Source organism: Podarcis liolepis, assembly GCF_965112155.1.
Source record: "Podarcis liolepis genome assembly, chromosome: 2".
Lineage (NCBI taxonomy): Eukaryota > Metazoa > Chordata > Lepidosauria > Squamata > Lacertidae > Podarcis > Podarcis liolepis.
In genome coordinates this window covers 73,339,015-73,356,980 of record NC_139555.1, presented here as the reverse complement: position 1 = coordinate 73,356,980, position 17,966 = coordinate 73,339,015, and the positions used below count along the sequence as shown (strand labels likewise).

Genomic DNA, 17,966 nt, shown 5'->3' with positions numbered 1-17,966 from the left:
CATCCCATTCCTAAAAGCATGGGTCCAATAAGTTTTCTGCTTGTCCTGTGAAACCACAGGTCCAAGCAATTACTTGTTTCCCCCACAGCTTTCTCTGGAAAAACCTGCTGAATCAGAACAAATGCAATCTGTGGAAAACCTGATTGCAGTTTGTTCCGATTCATTGGTAAAAAGCAGGTTTCCCCAGGGGAAAGCGGCAGAGCAAATGGAAGTATAGATGAGTCCTAAATCTCAAAGCACCAAGTACGAAGTAAGGATCTGTGTTGGCATCAGCCAGACTTGCATAAAACTCATACAAATCCTATTAATGCAACTGACAAGACTGGCTTTCTTAACTTTTATTTCAAAAATCCCATACATACGTTGATGTCTTAAACATAAACTGGAGACAAAAGAAATAAAAACTTGAAACACGACGAGGCAGTTGAACCAGCATTGCAAGAACCGCTTCACTTTGACACTTGAAACCCAGTTAAATAAGTTACAAAAACAGCTTTCCAGAAAAGAAAAAAGAAAGATTAACATAGTTTGTGTTTGATTTGCTAATGATCTAGAGGCCACTATGGTGGTCAGAGGTCTGTCCGTGAACTGGCTGCTTTTGGTGCATACTGAGGCATCAGTTCATTGATTTTCCGAATGTAATCTGACTTTTCTGCACAGCCTTTGCATGTTTCACCCCAGTCATCTAGAATCTTCTTCAGTTCTTTGACTCTCAGTTTCTTCAGGTCCACAGTGCTCAAGTCAATCTGTTTATCTGATAAAGAGAAGGGCATATTACTGTATGAAGCATTGTTAGTCCACAACTTTAACTGACCACAATTCAGAAATTTCAGGAGGATTTGTTCCCAGTTCAAGTATCATAGGAATGCAGCCTTAGACACAAAACATGGCTATCACATAGCTGAAATAGTACAAGTCATAGCACCTCCTGGAGACTACTTTCATTAAGAGCACAAGTTTTCACAGATAATATCTATACTTGGGGAAGATAAGACACTGGAATGTATAGTAGGAGTCAAGAACAGAATGCAGTTAACGGGCACTATTGCAGATGAACGCAGTGATGGGAGCTGGAATATAAGAGGTCAAGCAATCACTGAGGTATTTTGCATTGAAGTTCTTCCTGGAGGCAAGGGAAGTGGCCTAGTGGCCCTTGGCTCAGTGACTGATGTCAGAAGCAAGAGTGTGCTGCCCTTCATCTCTGACATCCCTAGGCAACAAGCAAACAGCCCCAACTGGACACAACGGCCACGTGCAGATTATCTTTCAACTATGTGCTCCAATTCCCTGGTTTGTGACAAAGCATACTTTGCCTGGTTGGAATATATTAGCTAAAATTAAAGTCTGTTGGTGGGAGCTGACAGATAAACCATAATTTGTCCGTTATATGCAATTTAGCTCAACCTTTTGTCTGAAATCTGATCAGTCCATTGTCACAGTTCAGCATCCTCACCATAAAACTACTGTCTATGAAAAACCCAATAGCTAGATAAATTAGATGATGATCCTCTATAGCAAGGCGGAAATCTGTGGCCTTCCAGATGTTGTTGGACTCTTATCAGTTCCAATATGGCCAATGGTCAGGAATGACAGAAGTTGTTGTCCCAACATTTGGAGGGCCACAGATCCTCCATTCCTGCTCTGCTCCTGGAGAAAAAGTTTTATCTAACTGATATGCATAAGAGCTTATCTTTTACTTGGAAGTAAGTTGCACTTTCTCCAATGGGGCACACTGCCAGGCTAACTCAAGATGACAGCACAAGTCATTTCCTCTCTACCACAACGCAGCCAGTAACTTTAGCACTCTTGCTCTCTCTACATAAGGAAGATATCAAGGAGCAAAGTAACGATCACTCGTAATCTGCTTATACTCACCATATTTCAGGTCACAGATCTGACTATCTTTCTTCTTCAGCTTCTCACAAACCTTGTCAACAGGGATGTGATTACTTAGGGGTTTTGACACCTCATTAGTTATTTTAGTGGCTGCATCACTGGTTGCTCCAATGTAATAGCACTAGAAGGGAATGAATAGAAAATGAGAGGTCAGGCAATGATTTTAAGATAATTTCTTCTTGGTTGAACCTTTTCAGAAGAATTTGTCTCACACAGGAAAGTGCTGGCTGTTAGCTTAATTAGGAACTTTTAGTGCTCCAAGGAGTTGCTGCTTTTTCTTTACAGGAAATATGCAAGATCAATCACACCACTCAGAGCCGTTCTACCACCTAGATCTGGAATGGGAACATGTGGTCCTACAAATATTGCTGGACTAGAACTTCCATTATTTGTGACCAATTGCCATAGTGGTTGGTGCCAATGGGAGTTGTAGTCCAACAATGTCTGGAGGTCCACAGGCTCCCCAATCTTGACTTGGAGAGATTTAACTTTGCCTTAGAGGCGGCACAATATCTTAATGGATCAACATGGCTTATTTGATTATGGGTCACCTGGCTTTTCCAGACTATTTTTTAATCTAAAAAGGATATATTTGTGAGAGCAGGCATCATAGACACAACTAGGTCTCCTGTCCTTACAATTCACCCAAGAAGTTTATTTGGCCTCAGAACCCCAAGAGAAACACAGAACCATTCTAACCCAGCCCATCTCTGCTTCTACCATCCCACTTCATTGTCTGCCACTTTAAAATCACTGAGCATGGGACTGACCAAGCCCTTTTAACTATTTCCCCCTACATTTGCAGGTGAACTCTGACAGGTTCCAATCACCCAACATGAGAACGATGCTGCATGATTCGCAGGTGGGTGGTCCTGCCCACCTATAAAAATTGGCCCATGGGGCTGGGCTGGGGGAGATAAAGACCTGGCCCACCAGGGCCAAATGGTTCCCCACCCCTGCTCTATGGGGAGGGTGATCATCTGCTCTGTACACAGATGATCTCAGTTTCAATCTTTGGTGTCTCCAGGTAGGGCTGGAAATGTTCCTTGTGTGAATCCCTGAACTGCCACTACCAGTCAACATAGACTTGGGAGTGGAGATGCCTAGTGGTTGGGTCCCTTTCTCTCCGAAGGTCAACTTCGACAGCTGGGCCACCCACCAGTCAATTACCTGATGCCAGCAAAGGGGTTTGCTGAGTCCCTTTTATGGCTGTCAGCACCGATTGGCTAATAGTGCCAAGAGCTCATTTTTGAAGGAGACTGCATTAGGGAATTTCTGTTGGGAACTTCCTAGTGCAGCCAATCCCCCATGACAGTGGTCAACAAGGATCAATCATATGTACTTTAACCTTCCAAATATTCTTTTGCAGCTACTATCTTTACATGCCCTACAGATAATGACACATATGATATCATATGTGAGGCAAGTGGCCATGGTTTGGGGGGGGGGAGGAACATCAGGGGCCAAATTAGAGCCCCTGCTAGGCCTAATTAGGCTCACAGGGTAGACGTTCCCTACTGCTGCTGAGCTAGATAGATCAATCAATCATTTGACTTGGTATAAGGCAGCTTCCTATATTCTTCCTCCCCTCATTGCAGCTTGGTGGTAACTGGAGAAAGAGCACAACCACATTTATCTGTCTGTCAATAGCAAGGGGAGGATGTACCTCACACTGTCTTGAGTTGTACCTAGTCCCAAGCAGCATCAAGCCCCACTACTTGGTTATAACAAAGACATCAAGCGGACATATTACACTCCATGGTTTGAGGCAACTTGCAGTTAATTGCAGAGTCCTGGCTTTGCCTCGTGTGTATGCTCGTTTCCAGTGCAACCCACTTTCTACTTTGTTGTGGGTTGATTTAATGAGCTACTGACTCACCATTCAAGTGGACCTTGAATGGAAATCAGTTAGGTCCTGACTTGGCATTTGAAATGAGCAAAGAATGTATGAATCCAGTGAAGGGGCCGGATTCAAACTAACCAGTCCTGCTACTGGAAACCCACACAGACTTTTGCTAGTGCAACAAGTCTTCCCCAGCCTTTCCTTCCAATTGGCTGTGTGTGTGTGTGTGTGTGTGTGTATTGGGAGAATCCCCAGAACACCACATTGGGGTTCAATGGAGGAAGAGGGGAGATTGTGCCATCAGGCAAGCAGAAGTGCTTACGCTAACAAAGTGCTCACCTTGGTCTGGATATTGGCATACACACCAAGGTTGACGTTTAAAATTAAAATTGACAAGACAAAAGAGCTGTTGGTTAAATAAAAATGTTTTCAGAGTCTAGGCATAGAATGTATTTTCCCCAGGGCTATCAGCTCTTGGAAAAACCAGGTCCATGTTTGGGAGGCCTCTTGGAAAGAGCATTGCTCTCAGCTGCCCAGGTGGTGACTACTGTTAGAGAAGGACTTCTGCACAGGCTTGTGTGGCAGCTGCACTCTTTAAAACAAAACAAAAAACAGGTCTACGCCTTGTTACATATGCCCCACTTACATCTAAGTTGGATGACTGCAACACTTTCCTAAATTTATTAAATAAGAATTTCTTATAAGAATCTCAGTGGTGCTTGCTTGAGCGCAATACTTTGTCAGCGCAATACAGGTGTCTTATAAGAAGCTGTGCATTTAGTATTGTGGGCCCAACTCTATGGAACAACCTCCTGGCTGAGGTCAGATAGGCCTCTTCCCCACTAAACCTTCAGTGCTTAGTGAAGCCCTTTTTATTTCAGCCAGCACATTAAGCAAGTTTTTTATGCCTAATTTGAACTGATTGTATCTCTTCTGTATCATTATTGTAGGCAGCTTAGAAACTACAGTGTGAACCCATTTATAAATTGTTGGAAATAGATACAGACAGGTGCATTCACTATTTCCTCTTTGTCTTAAGTTATGTTTTTTATTCCAATTACGACCAGAACTTGACCAGCTCCAATGAACATTCCCTCCTTCAACTGTCACATGGCATTTTTCCAAAAAACTAAGCCTGTGCAGAGGGACTCTCATTTTAATTAGCTGCACAAACTGCCTTTTCAGCTGAAGAATGAGGTAAAAATGTTTTAAATACATAACCCAGTTACAAATACTTACCAGACGGTTCTCTTTGCCTTTTGCTTCTTTACAGGATTTTAAAAGTTCTTTTTCAATACTGTTTGGTGTGAACTCAACATTCTTCTCCTTTAGGCTCTGGTAGAATCTTCCCAAGAATGAAACACACACTGTAAAGTGAAGGAGATATAATGCTGAAATTAACTTCTTCCCTGAAATTCTCCTCTCTTCTTTTTAACTTACACAAAATGAACGAAGCATAGCAGATCGAAAGCCAACACACTAGTGTAGAAGATGCTAGATCTAGCCACCCTAATGTGATACCCTTTTTTGCTGCCACTGCCAAAATTAATGGAGAATTTGAGGGGCGGGGAGGCGGACGGTGTCAGCCACCTGGACTGGGGCATCACCTCTGCCTTATAAGATGTTTTTGCCTTGGCTGAGCCATATTCTCTCTGTTAAGATCAGGAGACTATAGCTGAGATGTGCTTGATTTCTGAAATGCAGAAATTCTAGGGAAAATAATACAACCCAGAATGGTTTGTATCTGCACATGATTAAAAACACTATTATTCCTTGTGTTCCAAGGATGAAACTTTGTATTGAAAACTGGTTCTAGAAACAAACTTTGGCTTCAGTCAAGTCACGAAACAAATATACATAAATAAAAGCAGCTCCTCAATCTGCTGCTCATTCAGTTAAGGGTTGAACAATTAGAAATCCTGGAACAGAGTCTTCTGCATTAGTGTGTAACCAGGAACATAAGTACCGTAGAGGAAACCTTCAGCCTGTGGGTGTAACCATTTACTAAGTCATACAAGGGAGGACCCATACATGCCATTACAATTATAGAGACTATATAACACTGTAGATATAATTCACAGCGTACCCTACCCTACTTAGTATCAATCTGAAGGTCACGACTGCAGAAAGGAATGAGGTAAGAGATTGTTTAGGCAACTTATAACCCACATCCTAGGACTTCTGGGCAGGTCACATTAAAGCATAGCCTGCTTAAAACGCATATCCAAAGGGGAAAAAGGGAACACATTAATATCAAACATAAAAAGCACTGATGCCCCAGAGTCTGAAAAGCCAGTCTGATTTCCACCTAGTGCCTGCGTGCCAGTAGTCTGTGGGAGCAATGGAATTTCAGAAGGAAAGACATTCCTGAGCTAGGGTGCCACAGCAGAAAAGGCCCCCACCCACACACCAGCCTCAAGTGTATAGTTCCCAGCAGCAGGAAGCTGAGGGGGGCTTCCCTGGAAGTTCCCAACTCAGGGGCAGGAGCCCAAAACCTGGCACAATCATTTTAACTGTCCTTCCTTTGCTAGCAGCAGCAACAAGGGATCAACCCCACTTCTTCATTATGGAAGCAGGACCCTGTCAACTACCATGAGTCTCCACTGCAGTAATGGTGACCTCAAAGCTACAACAAGACATGTGGGTCTATCCCTACTCCTCATATAAGCAGCTTCTGGGGAAACCCCTTTGGCAGCTGCATCTTCTCAATGGGCTTCACAGCGACAGAGCAAGCAGGACACTTGAACCCCCTCCCCCCTTCTTCTCCAAAGCCCCTGACTGATGCTCGCCTTCTTGGTTCAAACCGACTCGCTGGCTGGCAGCTACAAGGGCATCTCCTTCCCCATGGCAGCCTTGCGATGTGGGGGTCCAGCGTCCCTCCCATTGAGAGGAAAGCGGCACCGGGCCGGGGAAAGAAGCGTGGAAGCAGCGGCTGAGGCAAGACTCGCCTCCGGTTTCCAAGCCAAGGGGAGGCCGTGTTCGTGAAGGGGAGGCGCCGTTGCCACCTGGCCACCCCAGCAACGCGCTCCCTCCTTCCCGCCCTCCGCGAAGCCCCGGGGGCCCCTTCCGCTGCCCAGACCATCCACGCGGGAACGGCGACTCACCTTCGCAGTCTCCCTCCCGCAGAGCGTGGCTCTCCCCAGGGAGCAGGATCAAGGCCAGCGCCGCCCAGAGCCCGTTGGCTGCCCGCATCCTCCCTCTTACCGCCCGCCTCGGCCGCTCGCTCGGCTCGTACTGAAAAAAGCCCCTCCACAGCCGGCACCTTGACGACACGCTCGCCGCCCACTCGCAACCCGATTGGCTGCCCTGCCCCTCTTCCTGCTACGTACGAGGCTGCCATTGGAGCGCTCAATTGCAAGTCTCCACGCTCCCTTTCCCGGTTGGCCAGGCGGGCTTTCGGGACAGTAGAGTTGGCGGCCGCCGATTGGACAAGCCGCCTCCGAATGAAAACAGGCAGTCGTCGCGCACTTTGAGCGCCAAGCGTGCCCTGCGGCGGAGCCCTAGCAGTTTACGGCAAAGGTGTAAGGAGGCAGAGATCGCCATATTTGTTTCGGGCACGATTTCGCGCCGTCACCACTGCCGGCCCGCCTCGGGCTGTGCTTCCCACGGCCCTTGAAGCGCACAGGGGCAAGTGCACGTGTGGAAGGAAGGGCCCATCCTCGCGCCGGAAGCTGGCGATTGTTAGGAGCCAGTTCTTCCTCTTTACGAACGAGCAGCCTCTTGGTTAGGAGAAGGTGGCATTGCAGCAATAGGAGCGCAAGTGGGACCGGAGCCCATCTGCGGGAGACCAGTGGCAGCTCCGGGCCTCGCGGGTAAATTATAAGGCCTGCTTTAAGTGGGCTGCCATTAATCCAAAGGATGCACAAGGGTCATCCAAATCGTGAGCTCAGGGTTTCAAAATCGGCCTGCCATTGCGAGGAGAAGAAATTTGTAGTAGCGGCTGTAGCAACAGCAGCAATAAACATTGGTCTGAAACGGGAGATGCCCCACGTGCGTGGCAGCTGTGCCACGTCTAGAATATGTGTGTGTTGGGCAAGAGGGCACTCCCACTAATCTGGAAGATGCAGGTCCTGCAGACCAGCCATTTTCAGGGGCACCTAGGAATGCATATTTGCTTGCCAAAGGCAATTTACAAGCGTATTTGAGAGACACTCATTTGGAGCGGGAGATTGGAGCCAAACGCTAGAAAGGGAAATGTTTTAATATACAAATTATAAGCCTCACATGGTGGAGACTTAAAAATCCTTAGTGCAGTGTAGGACCTTTTAAGTAAAGTGTGCAACACACATTTTACATTACATAGGTATTTCTTTGCAACATACCTTCATTCCTTTTAGCTGGATTACGATTCAGAATTCTCAAAGGAAAGTCACCAGCATTATCCTCTCCCCACAGTATTTATTTGTGCTACACTTAATGCCTATGAAAGTAGAATGCATCACTATGCTGACAGGTAATTGCAGCAAAATGAGATTATAGAATAAACATAAAGTTTGCTTTTGCATTGGTATGTATACACGTGAATAATTAGCACTATTTCCCATATTTGCTATGTGTAGGTTTCCTTTTTTTCTCACCAGCTGCTGAAACCAACTTTTTGCTCACCCTGGAGGAACTGGCACAGCCCAACTTTAATGTAGAAGCTGAAGCAAAAATAGGAATAGAATGCAGCTCCGTCTTGTGTACTTGAGGAGAATTGCCTTGTTTTTCCTTGCCTGGAGTGGTTATTGCTAAGTTGGGTCATGGCATGAGAGTTAAGCCTCTCCCGGCACAGAGTTCTGGTATGTGATGAAGATGCTGGATATTAAACAGCCCATCAGCTGATCATCTATAGGCATATCTTTGTTAAGAGTGATGAAAATGCACGCCAACCATAATCAGAGTATTTATTTATTTTTAGCACAGAACTTATTTAAAACCAACAATTGGTTCCTTAAACTGTAAAATCCATTACATCTTAGATTAATTACAGAGTATCTAATTTCTGCAACCCATATTTAAACATTATTTTACTAGATACATTTTGGAAAAAAATATATATCCATATGTATATAGACACACTCAAGTCATTCACATGTGCTGACAAAAGTCTCTTCTCTATGCAACAGAATGAAAATGTAGAGATGCCTCTCTCTTTCCCCACAAAGAAGGAAAAGCAGAATGAGAAGTGGGGGGAGACACCCTCTATCACTCACTGCATGTTTCCCCCATAGCCAAGAGTTGCTTCGGACAGCATCCACCAAAAACAGTACTTGGCTTCGGAGGCAGCTTCTGGTTCTTCTACGTCTTTAACCAAGCCTACCTCATCCTTTTATTTCAACCCTATAAAGTCCTCCACATTCTAGCCATTCTTATGCCCAATAGATTTCTGCTTGATATGGTCCATAAAAATGCTGAAGTTAAGATGAGATCCTGGAGATGTTACAAGGTACTAGATAGAAATTGAGTGACTGAAGGTTCCTGCACCTTTGAAAGACACAATTCCACTGAATCTTAACAATTTGTACTATTTATATGGGCAATTCAATAGGCAATTGTCTCACTTCCTTGTTGCTAAATGAGTTGGCTCCCAAGACTGCAGTTCTAACCTAAATATCTCAGCCAAATCCTTTTTATGTTAAGAATGGACCACTTACCTTGCATTCATTTTCTTAACTTAGCTAAGCACTGCCTCGTTTTATTTTTGCTAAAGGACATACTTCACCTGCCTTTAAGGCTAACCTGTGATGCTCCAGAAGTTGCTGAGACTCCCAACTCCCACACAAGCACAAAAAGAAAAAGGCAAGGCCAAGGACTGATAGGAGTTATAGTCCAATGATATCTGGATGGTCAGTAGTTTATCTAGTGGATAAAAAGCTTACCTTCATTCTGTGGGACAGTGCTCTGACAGACTAGAATAGTAGCTTTCAAACTTGAGGCTTGCCTCCCAGTCTAATCACCCATCAGTGAACTCAGGTTGAAATATCACATAGATCAAGGCAGATACTATAGAGCTTGTGTTTACATGGTTCAAACTCCATCGCTTTGAAGATGTAGTCAGGCAAACAAGGTATGTATATCTTGTAATGGCCAGAGAATATGCATCTTCATACAGTGCAGGTTAATGGGAAATGCACTTAATGGTGCACATCCTGTCTTAGTTGGTCTGGGTGCCTATATGCACAGATGGGAGATATTTAGATTTATCCTTTTTGCACACAGGAAGCAATCAAAGGTCTATACTGCGGCTGATCTGTGCATGTAACCCTCTCTCCCTGCTACCCCCCCTACATAGAGAAACTGACTGATGGATCCAATTATTTCTGTTAACTGTAATAAGTTATTTTTATGGTAAGTATTCTAAGTAGTATTTGGGCCTTGTTAGAAAACAACCCTCACCCCAGATTTCGTTATGAAAGAAACACATATATGGGGTGGCCAAAGTACTATTTCTTTAATGGGAAAAGTGCGTCCTGCACTGGAGTGGAAGAGCACACAGCCTCCAAGAACTCCTTGGGAAGAAGAGCAATTGAACAGAATGAAAAATGGTTGTGAAATGACATGGTAATACTGTGTGTGGTGGGGAGATGATGGGAGGTGGATCCCTGCTCATGTTTGGCCCTTTCATTATATTTTATCTTTTTATTAATTGTTCATATTTTAACAGAATTACAATTATATATGATCAAATAAACTATACATTCAACAGCATTAAAATAGACAATATTCACATCAGTAGTAATATATTAATACAACAATATACTCAGAATCAGTATGTTGACATAAAAAAAACCAAGGAAAAAAATTAAGCAAGTATTTTAAGTTGCTGTTAAAGGGCTTAAAGAGTGCATACATGTTTGAATGGGAGAATGCTCAGCCTCAAGACAAGATTGGGGAACAAAATTAAAGGTTACAAAATGGCGTACAAAGGAGCTGTGTTGCTTGTTGCCAGTGATGCCACAGACACTGCAATAGGTACTTATACTTGCATAACCACATTCTACATAGCACTCACTATTATATCAGGTGGAGGTAGGGGGAAGAGACAATATCTCAGCAACAAAATAATCATTGTTCTGAGTGCTGGGAAATGTGCTGAGTAGAGGAACGATGTTTGATGGTGTGCGCATCTATCTGTATCTGGAAAGGACCTCACAATCCCCCTGAATAGGTTTTGGTGGAGATGGTCTGCTTCTGAATACCAATTGCTGGGAATTACAAGTGGAGAGAGTGCTGCTGCACTCGGGTCCAACTTGTGGGCTTCCCATGGGCATGTGGTTGGCTACTGTGGGGACAGGATGTTGGACTAGATGGGTCTTTTCCCTGACCCAGCAGGGTCTTAGATTCGTAGGCAGAGAGTGTTCAACTTCCCTAAGACCACCCCGTTAGCAGATGTGCAGCGGGGTCTCCTACATTCAACATTGTACCCTCACTATACTCATCAGCTGGCTAAAGCTTAACAAAAAGACCTGAGCCCAAGAAGAAATCCAAAGCTGCCCCCATATTATGCCATCATATTTGCTAAGTGATGGGTTGAGCTGCTGTTTTTGCTCCCTTCCTATCTTTCATCCATTCAGTCTGACTCAAAAGGTATTAGGCATGCCTGTTTTCCATGTGTTGCACATGGTTTTCTGCTTCTGAAATTATCTGCAATAATTCTCGTTATGTATTTAATAATTAGCCGTGAGTGTGATGGGGCATTCCCTATTCTGGTCCTCACACTGTTTTTCCGTGAGTAGGAAAATTGCTGCCAGCACTCTAAATCCAGCTCCAGAAGCTGCTTCCTGGTGTGGTTACTGCTCAGATGTAGGGCATGTTTCTGTTTTGATAGAAGAGGAGTCTAAGGGCAAAACCAATGCGGCTTGTGATTGGCAACAAAAGGGGGAGGCATGGCCAAGCTATTTCAATGAACTTGGACACATGGTGGTAACTGGCTGTCACAGAGTGCTAAAACATTAGAGAAAGCCAGTCAGAGAATCCATGAGTATTCTGCAGGGCCTTCAGTTGACTAGGTGTGAGATTATTCTACCTCTTTGGGTCCCATAAAGCAAGATGAAAACATTTTCTAGCGAGAAGCAAGTATCCCCTTTTCTTCTAGCAACAAGGTTTCATTATCTAGGGATTTGCTGGTTACAATGCTTTTAAAAAATAATAATAATGAAAATGGTACCCACAAATCTTGGGGAAAGTATTTTCAGTAAGGGATAATACTGCTGAGTAAAACACGGTTAGTTAATAACATGATCATATCACTTTCCCTGTGAAGTAGATTGCAGCATTCTTCCCATTTTCCTGATTTTTCAATAGTTTCCCACCCCTAAACGTATTGGTGTGTAATTTCAATTGACAGCACCTGAACAGGAAATCTGTAGGAGATCAACATCATGAGAGTTTACACTGAGCACCAGCTTTTATATGTAAGATACATTGTGGCATCTGAATAAATATCTCATGGGTACCTTGGAGCATCTGCTCAATGCTTTTCAATATCAAGTATTAATTTTTAATTCAACATCACAGCAGTTGAGTGAATGGGGAAGGGAAGGGGGGGAAAATCCAAAACAAAACAGCAGATATTTACACCTAAAATTCACATCACTTATTTGTTGGTTCCAGAAACATGCTATCACAATATATACAATGAAATATCTTTAGGACTCTGGTACAAATATTTTGTTTTCATTTTAAGGTTTGCTTTTCCTTACAGTTATGATAGGTTTTCCTAACATGAATACACAAAAAGAGAACTGGTTGGGGGGTGGTTGTGGTTGCCGTTGTTTTAAACAACAACAGATTGCCATAGGCTAAAAATACATTTACAGGGCAGAGTACCAGTCAGACATCACAATCTATACATTTTTTGCTCAATTTCCTGTACAAATACACAGCATTCGTGGGATATTTACATGAAACATGATGGGGAAACAAATTAAGCAACATGATATCACCTCCCTAAATTTCCTGCTCACTCGTTCTTCCTTAGGAAAGATATGATTTAGTCCCCTTTTACAGTGTAAAGGGGGAAAAAATGAGTGTGGGGATGTTTGTGAGGGAAAGAATCCCTATACCTTTGCTATGGCAACAAAATCCAATTATATTTCCTACTACAAACAGGAATTACTTCTTCCTATTTTTCAACCACCCATGTCTTTAAACCTTCCTTCTACTTCAGGCAAAGGACAAGAAAACCATTTTTTGTAGCAGTTTATACCTATTCCAAAGTACCATGATTGTATGTGCTACTTTGTTGTCCAAAGATATAATATACTATGTTTCTATTCTGCTGTCTGTGTCCAACTAAATTATTATGTTGCCTTTTTATAGGTTGGCTTTCAAAGCCATGTCAGCACATAACCCCCCCCCCTCAACAGGGCTTGTGCTGGTGGCCTGAATACCTAGTAAGTAATTTTAGTAATGCAGCATAGGACACCCAATTCAGCAACTAGAAATCCATCCTGATTTATCGGATGCTAAGTTCTTGCCAACTGCAATACAGTGGAAACTCATTTTAAAATTGCATCCATGTACACACATAGAGAACTTCCTTTTAGAAAGCCACCAAAGCACACCAAACATTATGTAGAAATTGGAAAGCTTTAGTTACTACATCTAAATTTGCTTCCCTCATGGAATCTGAAGGTTGAATGTTATGAAGGTAGCTGATATTTGCTTACACCTGCCAACTCATTACCTTACTTGTAAAAACAACAAGAACAACCTGCTTTCAGGTATCAACAGCAAACACCCTAGCTATACTGTGGGTTGCAATCCTCTAAGCAACCTCCTATAAGGACAAAGTCCTTAGGCTTGTACTGCTAGTCCCCAAAAAAGATGTTACGTCTTTAAAAAAAAAAACTTCCTGGAGCTCTAAGTGGGTAACATTTATGTCTGACATTTTAATCTTAACTGGAAGTATAGGACCTGCATTTAAATTGTGCCTGACAGGAGATATTTCTTTCTGATGGCACCGCCACTTTGACTTAAGAGAGGGAAATGATGGTTGTGGATCAAAGGAAAGAGGCAATACAAATGTATTTTCTATCTAGTGCAAACTCAAAAATAAAACTAGGCAAGTTTTTAATGCCATGGTGTTTCGTTAAAATATAAGGACGGAACTACTGTGTGTTTCCATTGGACAGAGCTTGGGGGAAAATACATTAGCAGCTTACCTAAGAAAAAAGCAATTTCAGTCATACAAGGTACATATGGTATTTTTGTTTGTTTGTTTCTTTATAATATATATATAGTGACTGATTGAAGAGTGAAACCAGAACTTTGAGCTGCTGTATGTTTCTGTCATTGGCTGTTTTGGAAATTGAGTCAATCCTTTACATTTTCTGTGCTGATTTCTCATTTAGTATAAAAAATTTCATAATGTGCTTCTGGGTATCACTAGAAAAATTGTAAAAATAAACAGATTCATATTTTTTTAAGCCACCAGTGGGAAGGGCAGCAAAACTGGATCTTGATTAAATATAACTTTGCCATTATTAAGGTGTTGGGATGACATGGATTTAAAAAATGCTGACTAAAACCCTAACAACTTTCAAGTATTGTTATCTTGCATTATTCATTTCAATCTGCAAATCCTTGCCATATTGCTTAATATGTGTTAATACTCCTTTTCATCCCATATTTTCCAGCACCTTTCCCAAACTTAGCTACATTTCTAACTCGTATAGTTCATGGCAGCTTGTCCCACAGTTCCTTTGGTTAAAACGTTCAACTATGGCATGTTAATTGGCTGCACTGGTTCTTGAATATAAATATAAGTAACGCCCCATTCCTTAGGATCCCTAACAGTCAATCATGATTTTACACACCATAGCACACCCTTAGTCGTCTCCTTTGTAAACATTTCAGAAACTTTTTATTAAAAAGGATAAAAATATCCCCCCCCCCTCCACCCGCTTCTACAATTTTTACTTAGTGGAAATTTTCTGAATGCCACTGTATTTCTATGACACTGGAACAAGTAACTGGAAGTGATCTTGTCCAATAAGAATGCAACAAGGAGAAGCTTTCTTTTTTGGGGTGGGGAGGATGGTACAACAACAGATAGTAGTTTGGACTATGCAAGATCGTCAGCCTTAAAGCAACTGTCAGGCGTGTGCTTAAGCCTTCCTTTTATTCTAGCTTAGTTTCTTAGTTACTCTGGCATAAGATACTACTCCTCTACTTCCTGGACTAGAATTAAAATGCTAGTGCCAAAAACCAGAGGCACCGGGAGGCCAAGACTGGGCTATAAGTCCTATGGTTAGGCGTTTCCCTCATACTGTAAATAAATAAATACAGATGAATAACAATGGAAAAAGCAGGAAATCAAAAAGTCTATGCCAAGCCAAGAAGAGTTTGTGTGAAATGATGCCTTAAAATAGAAATGGCAGCCAGTCAGCACTGGTTAGATTGCTTCAGCACACCTGAGGCAATGCAAGGAGACCATTGCAAAATAAGTTTATATGCCTCAAGCCTGGAAGATCTCGTTTCTTCAGTGCCTTTAAAACTCTGCACCTTCTGGCTTCGCGGAATCCCTGAATTCAAAATTAGCATTCACTTACTACAGCAAATAAACACATTCCTAGTGCAACTGCTTCAAAACTTGTGCGCATCTCAAAACTGGAAGGAAAGCTTGTAAAAATTCCATGCCACATCCCCCCTCCCTCAAAATCCTAATGCTTTTCAGTTTCTGCAAGTGTCTATAGCTAATGTCACTTCCTGCTGTCTGATAAACTGTAGAAGGAATGAAGCACCCACTGCAAAAAAATAGACAAAACCCCAAAACACTAAAAATCTTAAAAGTATAAAATTAAATAAAAAGGAAAGCAGCAACTGCACATGCTGGCCCAATCTCTGGCTCCAGTCATTAACTCTCAGCAGCAGAGAATAAAGCAGTTCACTTTTCTCTTCTCTGAAGCCTCCTTATTGTACATCTGTCTTCTGGTTTCACAGACCTGAAAGGATCATGCAAACCGTCTTCTCTCACCCTTCTGCCTACTGCTCACTGATGCCATGCTCCCACGCTACCCTGGCTTGCTCTTCTTTCACACTGCTAGTTGGCTGGGAAATTTTGCGATGTAGCGCCCGGTGTTTCTCATCCTCTTCCAAGATCATCCCCTCCTCGTTTTCCATGTTTGGAAGGCGGGAGTGATATGGTTTAGGGGGCAGAGCTGGAGGGTCCACAGCGTCCTGAGGAATGACTCCCGATGGGGCAGAGTGGCTTCGGCACGGCTGGGATTTGAGTGTTTCCAGGACATCAGGCTCTGAGAGACTATACCTGACGGGAAGGTAGGGTGTCTCTAAGTCTTCATCAGTATTCCACGCCTGGCTAGGGACAGAATCCATAGTGTCTGTTCGAGGAGGGGGCTCGGATGAATGCCCAAAGTTACTTTCGCTTAACGAGGAGACGCCACTGCTTGCACTGCCTGAAAGGGTAGAGTTGCTTCCATCCAGGCCAGACTGGGGGCTTGTGGGTGATGCAGGAATCGGATGAAGTGGCGACTGTTTAAAAAATGACACAGAACATTCATACGTATGTCAAAACGTACAAAGAAATATTTCCGCACTTCCGTGGTTAATTCGTCTCACACCGATCCCAGAACATTAATTACTGTTTTATAGATTTTGTGTTCAAATATAAACAAATATCATAGCTGTCAACGTTTCCCTTTTTTAAAGGGAAATTCCCTTATTCTGAATAGGATTCCTTGCAAGAAAAGGGAAAAGTTGACAGCTATGAAATATGTATTCCCTGCCTTCTTTAGCTTTCCGAATGGAAACACCCGCAGTGTAATAATACCTTGAGGTACGGGGAAATTAAACTGAACCAAAACAATTGCAATTGTGTTGTGGCTAATTCTTGCCTTCTTGATATTTACAACAATAAAGTGATCAGATAGGAAGGAGGGCAAGATTTATCTGCCTTTAATTATAGAAAGTGTAGGGTATTTAAGATGGTGCAGCTATCAAAATTTCCTCTTCTACACAATTGCTATCAATACATAGAAGTCCTGTTCTTTGCATCAGTCACTGTATCCAATACAGCCTATAGTTATGTATTTTTGTATTGTAAATTGTCCTGCGATCCTCGGATGAAGGCTGGCATATAAAATAAACAAAATAAACAAAACACTCCCCTACATAGTATTGTCTGCTACCCTGGTATACTCAGATATTCCAAAATCAAAGCACTTACTAAGAATAAACATATACTTCCAAAGTTAATTTTAATTTGCAGCAACAATGCAATTTAGTTTCAAGGCTTGACTTCAGCCCCTATCCATATTGTGCAGCTGAGCTCTCTCTCATTGCATTTTCACATAGTAAGAGCAGGATGAATGTTTTGAGTATTGGTGCATGTGCATAGCAATAGATTTACAGGTACCACTTGCTGCTCCATGTCCACTTTTAACTTTTAGTACTGGGGTTTGCAAGAGGCTACTTTTCTTCTCTCTTCTGCCCTTCTAAAACCTGTGCTGTGCTATAGTACTAAAGGGCTCAGGATTGAGGCTGGCTGCTGCTCTGTTACTGTATATAGCTGCCGGAAGTGAGGTGAACAGTGTGGGAGGACAACTTCAAGGAGCACATCACACCAATCAAAAGCTTTCCTCCAGAATACAATAGCTGTTGGGGAATTAAGGAGGCCAATTCCTTCTGTTTTCATTTCCCCACCCTTACCTCCTGACACTTTAACTGCCCTCAACCATAGACCAACCTGCACATTCTGCCAGTTTCCTGAAATCCCTGAAAATGGGGTGGATGAGCAAAATTTCCTCAGAGTTTTCAAGCAGTAGCTGAGGCCTCCCAATGCTTCTTTAACTTAAAAAAAAAAACCCTTTTGAGTACTCATAGCAGTGTGAATTAAGGCCATATTTCTTTGGGGATGGGCCATTCTCAAAGCAGCAAGAAGAGTGCTTTGAAAGTGCAATTCCTGCTGGCACAGACTGTGGTTTCAAAGCACTCTCTTCTCCCTGTTTGAGCAGGTACAGAAGAGTGCTTTGAAAGGGTGGCTCTGGATGGCTCTACACTTTCAAAGGAGACCCATGCTTAACTAGGAAGAGCAATTTGAAAGTCAATCAGGGAAAGTGCTTTGAAAAGGCTCCCCTTGCTGCTTTCAGAGTACCCTAACTCTCAGGAAATGTGGGCTTACCACGCACTGCTATAACAGCTTGAGGATCTTTTAATTGTTTTAAATAAGCAAGCAGGAGAAACACCCTTTCCCACCTCATCAAGTTTAGCAAGGTGATAAATC

At 42.7% G+C, this 17,966-nt stretch overlaps 2 protein-coding genes across 2 annotated transcripts in view; both read right to left on the bottom strand.

The window, feature by feature from the left end:
* Positions 1–323: 323 nt before the first annotated feature.
* On the bottom strand, positions 324–7,011 carry MANF (mesencephalic astrocyte derived neurotrophic factor). Its single transcript, XM_083489671.1, has 4 exons — positions 6,844–7,011; positions 4,979–5,106; positions 1,876–2,017; positions 324–754 (listed from the first exon to the last, which is right to left on the bottom strand). Exons 1-4 carry the CDS (start codon positions 6,929–6,931, stop codon positions 570–572), a joined length of 543 nt encoding a protein of 180 aa, XP_083345797.1. The 5' UTR covers positions 6,932–7,011; the 3' UTR covers positions 324–569.
* Positions 7,012–10,148: 3,137 nt separating this feature from the next.
* Positions 10,149–17,966, bottom strand: part of DOCK3 (dedicator of cytokinesis 3) — a 145,013-nt gene continuing 137,195 nt past the window's right edge. Inside the window, exon 53 of the mRNA XM_083486869.1 lies at positions 10,149–16,216. Coding sequence (XP_083342995.1) covers positions 15,710–16,216 — 507 coding nt within the window. The 3' untranslated portion in view covers positions 10,149–15,709. The remainder of the gene's footprint in view (positions 16,217–17,966) is intronic.

What these genes read in the sequence shown, in the direction of transcription:
- MANF (XM_083489671.1), bottom strand. Translation starts at nt 6,931, where the DNA reads ATGCGGGCAGCCAACGGGCTCTGGGCGGCGCTGGCCTTGATCCTGCTC. An exon ending in AAGGCAAAGAGAACCGTCTG is followed by an intron (nt 2,018 to 4,978) that starts GTAAGTATTTGT and finishes ATTCCCTTCTAG; the next exon opens with TGCTATTACATTGGAGCAAC. An exon ending in GATCTGTGACCTGAAATATG is followed by an intron (nt 755 to 1,875) that starts GTGAGTATAAGC and finishes TCTCTTTATCAG; the next exon opens with ATAAACAGATTGACTTGAGC.